Source organism: Thamnophis elegans, chromosome 5 (genome assembly GCF_009769535.1).
Source record: "Thamnophis elegans isolate rThaEle1 chromosome 5, rThaEle1.pri, whole genome shotgun sequence".
Classification (NCBI taxonomy): domain Eukaryota; kingdom Metazoa; phylum Chordata; class Lepidosauria; order Squamata; family Colubridae; genus Thamnophis; species Thamnophis elegans.
The window spans coordinates 94,176,405-94,189,269 of record NC_045545.1 but is presented as its reverse complement, the minus strand read 5'-3'; the positions used below and the strand labels follow the sequence as shown (position 1 = coordinate 94,189,269).

The following is a 12,865-nucleotide window of genomic DNA, read 5'->3' as shown; positions in this document are numbered from 1 at the left end:
GGAGAAATTTCCTCACAGTGATAACAATTAATCAGTGGAACCAATTGCCTCCAGAAGTTGTGAATGCTTCAACACTGGAAGATTTCAAGAAGAGACTGGATAGCCATTTGTCTGTAATGGTGTAGGGACTCCTGCCTGAGCAGGGGGTTGGACTAGAAGACCTCCAAGGTCCCTTCCAACTCCATTATTCTGTCATTCTGCCCTGCAGCTAGGAAGAAAAGAACATAGAATCGTAGGGCTGGAAGGGATCTCAAGAGGTCTTCTAGTCCAGCCCCACTGCTCAAGGCATGAGACCTTATACCAGTGTTTCTCAACCTTGGCAACTTGAAGACGTCTGGACTTCAACTCCCAGAATTCCCCAGCCAGCAAATGCTGGCTGGGGAATTCTAGGAGTTGAAGTCCGGACATCTTCAAGTTGCCAAGGTTGAGAAACACTGCCTTATACCATTCGGGTCAAATGGGGGGAGGGGATGACGACATGTTTTCCTGTAAAATTTTCTAATTTCGTGTTTTCCCGCCCAACTTTCCAAGGGCTGCAGGCTGCCCAAAATAAGCTTATGGTTCTAAGCCAAGGTAGGGATCTAGCTGATGTTTCCTGATCTTTTTTTTCCATCTAGAATTTTTAGAAAGAGTTTAAGTGGCATTTTATTTATTTGTTAGGTCAACCTTTTCTTCACTTTTGTGTGTGTGTGTGTGTGCTTGTGTGTTTCGGCAGGAGCTCATGACACTGATTTTGCGTGCTTCTTAATATCTGGATGAAAACTCATTTATGAAAACTCATTTATTCCCCGCGATCTGTGAGTCTCTGAAGTATGGGATGATCAACAGGAAAAAAGGGGCATACATTAATGCATTGAATTATAGTACCATACCTTCTAAATTGAGAAAATTGCTTTGCAAATGTTGCAAATTATTATATATTCATAGAAATCTGTCTCGCTACGCAGGCGACTGTGGCTGCAAAGGTACTTTTTTTTTAAAAAAAAAAAATCAAACCGCGATGTAAACAGAACAAACAGATTTCTCCAATTTGCAAAGTGTCTTCGGTATTAATGGAGTTGTAGAACAGGTATTCTTCAAAGTTCTGACTGTAATTGAGCCTAGAATTGCAGTTGTAAATCAGTGAGGTTGTTAATCGATCACTGAATAGCAGAATAACAGAGTTGGACGAGACCTTGGAGGTCTTCTAGTCCAACCCCCTGCTCAGGCAGGAAACCCTACACCACTTCAGACAAAGGGTTATCCAATCTCTTCTTCAAAACTTTCACTGTTGGAGCATTCACAATTTCTGAAGCCAAGTTGGTCCACTGATTAATTGTTTTTACTGTCAGGAAATTTCTCCTTAGTTGTAAGTTGCTTCTCTCCTTGATTAGTTTCCATCCATTGCTTCTTGTTCTACCCTCAGGTGCCTTGGAGAATAGCTTGACTGCCTCTTCTTTGTGGCAGCCCCTGAGATATTGGAATACTGCTATCATGTCTCCCCTAGTCCTTCTTTTCATTAAACTAGACGCACCCAGTTCCTGCAACTGTTCTTCTTATGTTTTAGTCTCCAGTCCCCTAATCGTCTTTGTTGCTCTTCTCTGCACTCTAGAAAGAGTCTCCACATCTTTTCTACATCGTGGCGACCAAAACTGGATGCAGTATTCCAATAAAGTGGTATTAACACTTCAGGTGATATTGAGTCTAGCCCACTATTCTTCAGGAATTTACCACATCTCTCTCATCCTGAAGTTGTTAAGCAAAGATAGTAGCCGTTAAGCCAATCCATTTTATTTTATTGGTGTATATTTATGAAAATCAGACATAAATGTCAGAAACTGGCAAAAAAAAAACCTTAGAAAATTGTGGTTATGTGACATCTGGATTGTAAAAAATCATAAAGGTGAGCTGGTTGTACCCAAAATATAATCATTTGACCACAGGATATATGAGCAGCCATCAAAAGTTCAAAATTAGGCTTTGAAGGTAACTTTTTTTTGGGGGGGGAGGCAGTGGTGGGATTCAAATAATTTAACAACTGGTTCTCTGCCCTAATGGTCCGCGTGGGTAGGCGTGGCTCAGTGGTCATGTGACCAGGTGGGTGTGGCCAACTCAACATCACTCAGGTCAATGGGCGCTTAGCTGTGACAATGTAATAAGGGTTAACTGGAGAGGCAGTTTCTGTAAGCAGGGCAATAAAGATGAGGCTAGAAAAAACACCAGAATGTTTCCTTCCTGCCTTCCTTACAGGATTAGTCCTGCAAAGCGGAAAAAACCAAAATAAGATTCCTTCCAACAACCGGTTCTCCCAACTGCTTAGAAAGTTACCAACCGGTTCTCCCAAATAGGTGCGAGCTGGCTCAATCCCGCCACTGTGGGGAGGATCCGTCCTAACTTCAAACAGTCACTAAGTGACTTGTCATTAAGCAAGGACTACCAACTGTAGAGTCCACATCAGAGGTGGGTTCCTACCAGTTCGCACCTATTCGGTAGAACTGGTTCGTCAAATCTACCGAACCGGTTAGAAGAGGTTCCACCAGTGGACCCGGAAAGCAGGCCACACCTACAGAAGAGGTTCCAACATTTTTTGAAACCCACCACTGGTCCTTGGATAGGATTATTCTACACTATCATGCTCCTATTTATAAAACTCAGTGCCTCTGTGAAAGGTAAGGATGACTACTGCGTTTGTGGTGCAATCAGAACATTGCGTGTGTTGAAGTTGTTTTAACGCAAACCAAAGATGCCTTTTAAAAAACAAGTTTACATCATATTCTTATGCATGCCAGTGCTGTGTGTGGGGTAATTTAAGGTGGTTCTGACAAGTGTCGTCGGCATCTTCATATCCGGTCACATGGGCGGCAAGCCACTCCCATCCAGTCACATGGACGGCAAGCCACTCCTACAAAGGAGGCCACACCCACAGAGTAGGTTCGAACAATTTTTGGAAAGTAATAGCATTAAGTCTCCTCAATCAGCATTAGGCAACTGATTTCACCATTTTAATTTCCCATAATTCTCCACTGTCATACTACACCTGGGGCATGCTGGGAAATTGGGGCGTCATCAGTGGTGGGATTCAGCCAGTTTGCACCACTTTGGGAGAACCGGTTGTGAACTTTCTGAGAAGTTTGTTGAACTGGTTGTTGGAAGAAATCATTAGGGCAGAGGTTAGTAAATTATTTGAATCCCACCACTGGGCGTCATATGTTTCTGAGGTAAACCAGGTGCTTAGCAAGCATGTTGTATACCACGCATGGCCATCACCTTCTTCCTACATTGGCTGTGATAGATGATTGGTGTCATTGATGCAATAGCTGGATTTAAATGATGTGCTGAACTACAACCAGGCGTACAATGTAGATCAGGGTTCTTCAAACATAGCAACTTTAAGACTTGGGGACTTCAACTCCCAGAATTAAGCCCACCAGTCTTAAAACTGGCTGGGGAATTCTGGGAGTTGAAGTCCACAAGTCTTAAAGCTGGCTAGGGAATTCTGGGTGTTGAAGTCCACAAGTCTTAAAACTGGCTAGGGAATTCTGGGAATTGAAGTCCACTAGTCTTAAAATTGGCTGGGGAATTCTGGGAGTTGAAATCCACAAGTCTTAAAATTGGCTGGGGAATTCTGGGAGTTGAAGTCCACAAATCTTAAAACTAGCTAGTGAATTCTGGGAGCTGAAGTCCACAAGTCTTATATTTGCCAAATTTGGAGAGTCCTGACGTAGATTGTAGGCCAATGTTCTTCACACCTGGCAATTTTAAAATGGGCAGACTTCAAATCCCAGAATTCCCTCAGCAGCAAGGAATCCTGGGAGTTGAAGTGCGCACCTCTTAAGATTGCCAAGTTGAAAGGAAGGAAGAGCTATGAAGTACAATTGGTACCTGAGCAACATGGAACAAGCAGCAAATATTCCTCGTATGCTGGCAAACGGCAAAAGTTTGTTTTGCCAGGAACCTTCCCTGAGTCGCTTTTGGTTTGTTGCTTTTTACAAGTCATCGTGCTTAATGCCTTTGTGTGTATGTGTGTATTTTCACCTAGAAATGCCTCCAGGCTCAAATTGGTTGCACTTTGTAGTTTCTTCATTCCACTGGGCCATTATTGCTAACGAATGCAGCAAATCGGGTGTGAATCAGCCCATTATGGTTTCTTCAACAAACTATGGTTAAATGAACCAAGGCATAATATGATCTGTGAACAAGGCCCACGAAACCCAGCTTTTTTTCCGTTACCTCTCTCCAGCAGCTAACCTGGAGAGAGGACTAGAGCAGAGTGAGGTTTCCTGAAGATACTTTCAGCCAATCACAAGCTTTCAATCCAAGCAAACTCATGGGATTGGTGGAATTGGAGATTTGGGGGGAGACTTCAAAGGGGAACTCCTTTCTCGGGGCAGGTGAGGTATACCTGCCAGGTATGGATCTCCTGCTTGAACAGGAGTTTGGAGTAGAAGACCTCCAAAGTTCCTTTCAGTTGAGTTGAGTTGAATGTTTTATTTGGCCAAGTGTAATTTGGCACGCGTGGGTTAATGACATTAGGCAGCACGGAGGGAATTGAGTGCTCAGAATTATTATTCAGAGTAATAGTTGGAAGGGATCTTGGAGGTCTTCTAGTCCAACCCCCTGCTTAGGCAGGAAAGCCTCTACCCATGATGGCAAACCTACAGGTGGCACATAGCGCCCTCTCTGCTGGCACCCGGGCCATTGCACCAGGTCAGATCTCTATGGCATCCTTTCGTGAGCTTCTGTTTCCCTGCAAACGATGAAACAGAAGCTCACGAAGGAAGATCTTACCTTTTGCCATGCTGCCAGTGTTTGGATGCCCTGCCTCCCGCCGGCCAGCAGCTCTCTGCTGCACACTCACGCATGTGTGGGTGCATGTCCGTGCCTGAGTACGTTTGCACACGCGCACTTTTCAGTTTGGCCATGTGCACATGCACAGTTGGGGGACTCAGTGTCTAAAAGGTTCACCATCACTGCCCTAGACCATTACAGACAAATGGCTGTCCAATCTCTTCTTGAAAACTTCCAGTGTTGGAGCATTCACGACTTCTGGTGGCAAGTTGTTCCACTGATTCATTGTTCTCATTCTTAGGAAATTTCTCCTTAGTTCTCGGTTGCTTCTCTCCTGGATTAGTTTCCACCCATTGCTTCTTGTTCTTCTTCTTCTTTTGCAATTTGTTTTTATTTTTAAACAAAAAAAAAACAACATAAAAAATTCTCATCCATTACATACAGCATGTCGTTTTTGCATCCATACTCTCCATTACATTTACAATCACAGATTTTCCATCTCATATAACTAAATACCTCACTTTCATTGTACAATGTATATTCAATTACAGTTAATATTTTTTTCAATAAACCTAATTCCTTACATTCTTGATTGTCTGTTTAATAACAATAAACCTTTATATAATCACATACCCCGATATGGAAAAGATTTACCAGCCATTTATATTTGTATATCACTGGTTTCAATTATGTATAATCCCACCAATCAACTATCGAGTATGCTTATGTTCATTATTTTCCTTGTACATCATACGTTCAAACAAAGATGTTATTCCTTCATTTTTCAACAAGGTATTCTGAATAGTCACTTCATATATATGCCAATTTTTAATTACTTCCTTATTAAAATTATTTACCAACAAAAAGATATCTTTATAATATATACTTAGGGTTATACATTATATAGCCCAGTGTTTCTCAGCCTTGACAACTTGAAGATGTCCGGACTTCAACTCCCAGAATTCCCCAGCCAGCATTCGCTGGCTGGGGAATTCTGGGAGTTGAAGTCCGGACATCTTCAAGTTGCCAAGGTTGAGAAACACTGATATAGCCAATCCTCTATCAAGTATACATAAATCCGTTGTTACCCTTATCCATTTTAAAACAAAAAGTTCTAAAGTATTCAATTCATATATGTATCATTTCTCCTCAGTTCTAAGTTGCTTCTCTCCTTGATTAGTTTCCACCCATTGCTTCTTGTCCTGCCCTCAGGTGCTTCAGAGAATAGTTTGACTCCCTCTTCTTTGGGGCAGCCCCTCAAATATTGGAGCATTGCTATCATATCACCCCAGTCCAGTGGTGGGTTCCTAACCAGTTGACTACCGGTGCGCTGAGAGGGTGTTTTGTGCGTGCGTTGCTCACTTCGTTCGCACGCACAGACGTCACACATTGCTGCGCATGCACACTTGACTGAAAACTGTTCTGCGCATGCACAGAAACATGCTGCCGATGGCAGAAGAGACCGGGGCACATGCTCACGCAGGAAAATGGAAGACCAGCTCTGGCTTCCAACAATGATTTGCTTATCAGAAGACCGCTGGGAAGATCAGCCATAGCAATGACATGATACAGGATGCAGCATCCGTCAAAAATACTTGCTGGTTGTCAAGCACCCAAATTTGAGCTTGGGGATGGCGCTACTGTCATAAGTGTGAGGACCACTCCTAAATCACTTTTTTTTCCCCAGTCTTGTTTTAAGTTGAAACAAACGGTTGTAAGTCAAGGGCTAACATAAAATATGTGCGATAAGCAAAAGGTATTTTATTTTGGGCCAGAGAGTCAATGTTTAAAATTAAATATAGATATAGGGATGTCAAGCTAGGTCAAAAAAGTCAAGATGTCAGCAACCCCCATTTTAAAATGCCCTGTAATAAAGGGGAGGGGCAGGACTCTAAGGGTCACACGGTCACAACAACTATCTCGACAAGGTGTGGTATTCAATTTTTTTAACTACCGTTTCTGTGGGCGTGGCTTGGTGGGCGTGGCTTGGTATGTGTGGTGGGCGTGGTGTGGCTTGGTGGGCGTGGATTGGTGGGTTACTGCAAAATCCCCATTCCCTCCCGATCAGCTGGGACTCAGGAGGCAGAGAATAGATGGGGGCGGGGCCAGCCAGAGGTGGTATTTACCGGTTCTTCAAACTACTCAAAATTTCCGCTACCAATTCTCTAAAACTGGTCAGAACCTGCTGGATACGCTCTGACCTGGACTTCCCGCAGGTGCCCTTCCTTGAACAGAAAAACCAACAAATCAATGCGGTCGGAAATATGCAGACGAGCAGAAAGTTTACAAATTGTTTTTAAGCTGACGAGGCAGTTTTCTTTCAAGGGGACCCACGACAGTCCACAAATCAGCATTTTGTTGAAACTGAATAGATCCACGATTTTATTAGCTTATAAACAATGTAATATCTGGAGTTTCTCTTTTTTTTTAATTTATCGTTTTTATTTTATTACATAAAATACAAAGAAGAAAAGGAAATAGGAAATCAAGGGAGGGAAAGGGAGCAGGGAAAAGGAGGTGTGAGATAGAAGGGGAAAAAGAAAAAGAAAGGAAAGGTTTCATCCTAAATTCATTAATCAATCAGGATAGAGCTGAAAAAAACCTCAGAGGTCTGCTAGTCCATCCCCTTGCTCAAGCAGGAGACCTATACCATTTCAGACAAGTGGCTGTCCAGTCTCATCTTAAAAACTTCCAGTGTTGGTGCAGCTACAATTTCTGGTGGCATGCTGTTCCACTGGTTAATTGTCCTCACTGTCAGGAAGTTTCTTCTCAATTCCAGGATGCTTCTCTCCTTGATTAGTTTCCACCCATTACTTCTTGTCCTGCCCTCAGGTGCTTTGGAGAATAGTTTGACTCCCTCTTCTTTGGGGCAACCCCTGAGATATTGGAAGACTGCTATCATGTCTCCCCTAGTCCTTCTTTTCATCAAACTAGACATCCCCAGTTCCTGCAACCGTTCTTCCTATGTTTTTGTCTTTAATAGTCTTAGTTGCTCTTCTCTGCACTTTTTCCAAAGTCTCAACATCTTTTTCGTAATGTGGTGACCAAAACTGGATGCAGGATTCCAGATGTGGTGTTACTAAGGTTTTATAAAGAGGTACTAATACTCCTTTATAAAACCTTAGTTAGGACCACACCTGGAACGCTGCATCCAGTTTTGATCACCACGTTATGAAAAATGGTGAAGCAGAGAAAGCATCGATCAAGCAATTAGGACTGGCAGGATCTAGGAGCAGGGCCTTCTCAGCAGCTGCCCCCAGCCTATGAAAAATTACCCACCTAGGCGGGGTGAGCTTTCCCTCTTCTAACTTACTGGATGAGTCGTAAGACCTGACTTTGTCAATTATCATGGGGGGTGGGTTCAAAGTCCGACTGCAGCCCCAGCGATGGCTGGTCACCTGAAAACGCTCTAGCTGCCTAGTTAACCACCTAGCTTTTGAATTTTAACCTGATTTATGTCATCTTCTAAGTTTTTAATTCTCATTTTTTTAGGCTATGCTGTTATCCATGTATTTATAGGGTTTTATTGTGCTGTTGTAAGCTGCCTAGAGTCACAGGTGAGATGGGCGATGTAGACATTTAATTTTAAAAAATATCCTGGCTTCTTACCGACAGTATCCGTGGGTGGTTGGTACTCTCTGAACTTGGTTGTCTCCTTCCAAATGTTTCATTGCCCAACTAGATAACATCATCAGTGCAAACCCCATTCCCTTCTGAACTGGTGTTCATGCCAACTCGCAAAGCATCCCTGGCCTGCTTTTGAGTTGCCATAGGCAAGTGGGAGGAGACTGACGGAGCAGCACAGCAGCCACAACCAGAAGTACATTCCACACATACCTTTCTCAAGGCTGTATCCTAGGTTAACTGTAACAGCCAAAGGGGTGTGATCTCTACAGCCCACAAAAGTGCTCCGTTGGAGAATGTGATTTATGACACACCCTGGGGAGGAGGAGGAGGAAAACAGGGTCATAATTGGGCCGTAAATTACGTGGGGTCAGAGCTGGCTTCACTTGGGTGCATACCAACATGTTGCTCCTAATAAATAACTGGGTTTCTTTTGAAGCTTGGCTCGAGGGTCATGATTTAATTAGGGCATCCTTCGGAACCCTGACAGCAAGCAATAGCAGTTACACTTATATACCGCTTCATAGGGCTTTCAGCCCTCTCTAAGCGGTTTACAGAGTCAGCATATTGCCCCCAACAACAATCCGGGTCCTCATTTTACCCACCTCGGAAGGATGGAAGGCTGAGTCAACCCTGAGCCGGTGAGATTTGAACAGCCGAACTGCAGAACTGCAGTCAGCTGAAGTAGCCTGCAGTGCTGCATTTAACCACTGCGCCACCTCGGCCAGCTCTGACCCCACATAATTTGGGTAATAAAAGGTGTGCAAGAAAACAACCAAGCTTAGAGAGCACCAAGGACCCCATAGTCGTCGTCCTCCTCCTCCTCCCTCTTTTCTAGCACTGATGATGTTGCCTAGTTGGGTAATGAAAAGTCTGTAAGAAAGCAACCCAGCTCAGAGAGTAGAATGAACCCCACACTCCTCCTCCTCTCCCTCCTCCTCTACTCCACTCTGCCTTCTAGCAACTGATGATGTTACCTAGTTGGGTAATGAAATGACTGCCATCAAGCTCAAACAGCACCAAGAACCTCACAGTTCGATCCTATTCCTTTCTGATGGCCATGCGCTTTTCTCTTCTCTCCTCAGAAAATGAGTTCCGAGGCAAACTGCTGAGTCAGAGGTGGACCCGTGGGGAGAAAATCAACAGTTGTGAGTCAGCCCCAAACCTCCACAAGAGACACATCAAGGTGAGAAAGACATTTCCCCAAACCCAAGTTGTGGAAACGATGCCACAGTGCATTTCCTCGGCTTGGGATGTTTTGATGGGTTAACTTGAAGTTCTCTTGCCCTTCAGCTGACTTCCAAAAGTGATGGAGGGAATCCATTGAGCCTGTGACGAAGGGAGCCACCTCTGGGGCCCTGGGGAGTCTCTGAGCTTGGCAATTTTCTTGCAGGCATTTCATTACCCAGCTAGGTAATACCATCAGGGCTAGAAGAAAGGAGGGTTTGTGCTCTGTTTATATGCAAGGGGCTTGCCCTGTCAGTGGTGGTGGAAGTGTTCTTGGTGGGCTCCTTGATTAGGCTGTGGTTTATTGTTTGTTAGTCTGAGATGGTAGTTCCTTGATTGTACCACCAACACTGGGAGGCAATTTGTATATAAAGAGAGAGCAAACCCCACTCCCTTCTAGCACTGATGATGTTACCTAGTTGGGTGATGTGATGAAATATCTGCAAGAAAACAACCAGCACCAAGAACCCCACGGTTGTCGTCCTCCTCTTCCTCCTCCCCCACTCCTTCCTAGCACTGATGATGTTACCTAGTTTGGCAATGAAATGTCTGCAAGAAAACAACCAAGCTCAGAGAGGACCAAGGATCCCACAGTCCTCCTCCTCCTCCTCCTTCTCTTCCTCCTCCCCACTCCCTTCTAGCACTGATGATGTTACCTATCTGGGTAATGAAATGTCTGCAAGAAAACAACCAAACTCAGAGAGTACCAAGGCTCCCCACAGTTCAACCCTGAGCTACAAATATTCTCTTCTTAAGCTAGACTTCCCAAGATAGGCTTCTGCTTTCCAAATCTGTTGAGACTACAATTCCCAGAATTGCCTGCTCTGCCCTCCCAGCGTGCCCACCTCCCCCAGTCTTGATCAGCAAACCGCATACCCTTTTTACTATCTATCTATCTATCTATCTATCTATCTATCTATCTATCATCTACCTACCTACCTACCTAGTCTGTGTCATCTACACACCCACCCACCCGTCTTTCTGTCTGTCTGCCTGTATGGATGGATGGATGACAGACAGACAGAGTTGTCTATCTATCTCGTCAAAGATGTACGAGATAACAGGTATAAGTATAAACATGGACATAAACACAGGAAATGGGTACGAATAAAAGGGGACAGTAGGACAGGGACGGAGGGTACGCTAGTGCACTTATGCACGCCCCCTTTACGGACCTCTTAGTAATGGGGTGAGGTCCACGGTAGACAAACTTTGAGGTTGAAGCTGTGAGGGTTTGAGGCTGTATCAAGGGAGTCAAGTAGAGCATTCCAGGCGTTGACCCCTCTGTTGCTGAAGTCGTATTTTCTGCAATCGAGTTTGGAGCAGTTTTCCTTGAGTTTGTATCGATTGTTTGCCCGCGTATTATTGCGGTTGAAGCCGAAGTAGTCGTTGACAGGTAGGACGTTGTAGTGGATAATTTTGTGTACTACGCTTAGGTCAGACCTTAGTCGGCATAGTTCAAGGTTGTCCAAGCCCAAAATTTCAAGCCTGGCGGCATAAGGGATTCTATTGTGAGCAGAGGAGTGGAGGACTCTCCTCGCGAAATACCTCTGGACTCGCTCGATTGTATTAATGTCCGATATGCAGTGTGGATTCCAGGCATGCGAGCTGTATTTGAGAATTGGTCTAGCAAAGGTTTTGTATGCCCTTGTTGGCGGTACAGTGTTATCATTGTATATATTATACACCCAGTTTGCATACAATTCCGCTCATACTTTAAAAGCAAATACTTTCCGTTCCCGCAAGAGGGAATGTTTGATGCTCTGCCAAACTAGGATGGCTGGAAGCTGCCCAAGCTGACCAATTTTTTAATGGATTTGTGCAACTGGGTAATTTTTGCACGACTTCCTTTTGCGACGAGGAAGTGACCAAGTGTTTTCCCGGTCGGTGCTATTTGTGCCTAGCAAGCTCTTCCTGGTTCAAAAAGGGAAACAAGTTTTCTCTTTGAGATGAAAGTGATTAAAATAAGAAGCGGAGGCGACGCGAAGTCCATGAGCCAAGAGAGAATTATCCAGCCTGTTTATAATCGGCCAGCCTGCAGGCCTGCTATTGTTTTTAATGAGCTGCTTTTCCATACCTTTAATAGCCTCTTGAAGTATTATATGAGCCAGCGATAATGGCTAATCAGTGCTTGATTCCTTGCCATTAAAAAAGTTTCCTCGGCACCAGCCTCCTTTTGAAACCACATCGCTAGGCAGCTTGTAGGCTGCCATTGTGAAGATTCGCTGTGATTCCTCGCTTTTTTGGACAAAAAGAGAGTTCTCTCCGGGAGTAAGCTCGGCTTTTTAACGTTTTTTTTGGCACCACGTTGCTGCGCTTTTACCTCATGGCTCTTTAAAAATAAAGTGATTTTAAAAAGGGGGTACATGAATGTTACGGTGAACAAAGTCATCCTTTTGGATGGTTGGATTTGGTTGTTCTAGAAATGGCTGGAAATGTTGAGAAACGGGAAGCAAAAGATTGATGTTATAATATGATTATTATTTTTATATTACTGCACTGGAAAAAGTTGGAGGCCTTCCTTCCTGTTCTTCTTTCCTCTCCTGCCCTTGTTCATCTCCTCTTCTCTTCCCTCACATCTCCTTCCTTCCTTTCCTCCCCATTCCTTCCTTCCTTCCTTCTCCCTCCCTTCTTCCCCTTCCTTCCTTCCTTCCTTCCTTCCTTCCTTCCTATTCTTTCCTCTTTCCTCATCTCCTCTTCTTTCCTCTGATCTTCCCTCCCATTTCGTCTCCTTCCTTCCCTCCCCCTTTCCTCTTTCCTTCGTTCGTTCGTTCCTTCCTTCCTTCCCCACCTCTCTCCTTCCCCCTCCCTTCCTACCCCTCCCCTCTCCTCTTCCCCTTCCTCCTTCCTTATTCTCCTCTCCTTTTTCCTCTTCTCCTCCTTACCCCATCTTCTCTTCTTCCTTCCCCCTCCCCTCTCCTTTTGCTTCTCCTCTTCCCCTTCCTCCTTGCATCCTTCCTTCCTTCTTTCTCTTTACATCCCTACCTGCCTTTTTCTTAGCTCTCTCTCTTGTGTTTCTTTTTGTATTTCTATCTTATAATAAACTTGACGAACATTATTGGAAAAATAATTTCAGAATGTATTACAGAGGCCCAATTTTATGGTTAGCCTACAAAGATTGCCCAATTTTTATTGGGGAAAAAATAAAAATTTCTGGGTAAGGAGAACTAGTTGGATCGGAATAAATAACAAAAATAAGAAAGGACTTGACCATTATTTCCTTGCGTTTCCAGCCACGAGGCTGCTT

At 44.1% G+C, this 12,865-nt stretch overlaps 1 protein-coding gene across 1 annotated transcript in view; it reads left to right on the top strand.

Annotated features, from left to right (window-relative positions):
* Positions 1-4,625: 4,625 nt before the first annotated feature.
* MYT1 (myelin transcription factor 1) overlaps positions 4,626-12,865 on the top strand; it is a 113,044-nt gene continuing 104,804 nt past the window's right edge. Inside the window, exons 1-2 of the mRNA XM_032218623.1 lie at positions 4,626-4,686; positions 9,477-9,577. Coding sequence (XP_032074514.1) covers positions 4,626-4,686; positions 9,477-9,577 — 162 coding nt within the window. The remainder of the gene's footprint in view (positions 4,687-9,476; positions 9,578-12,865) is intronic.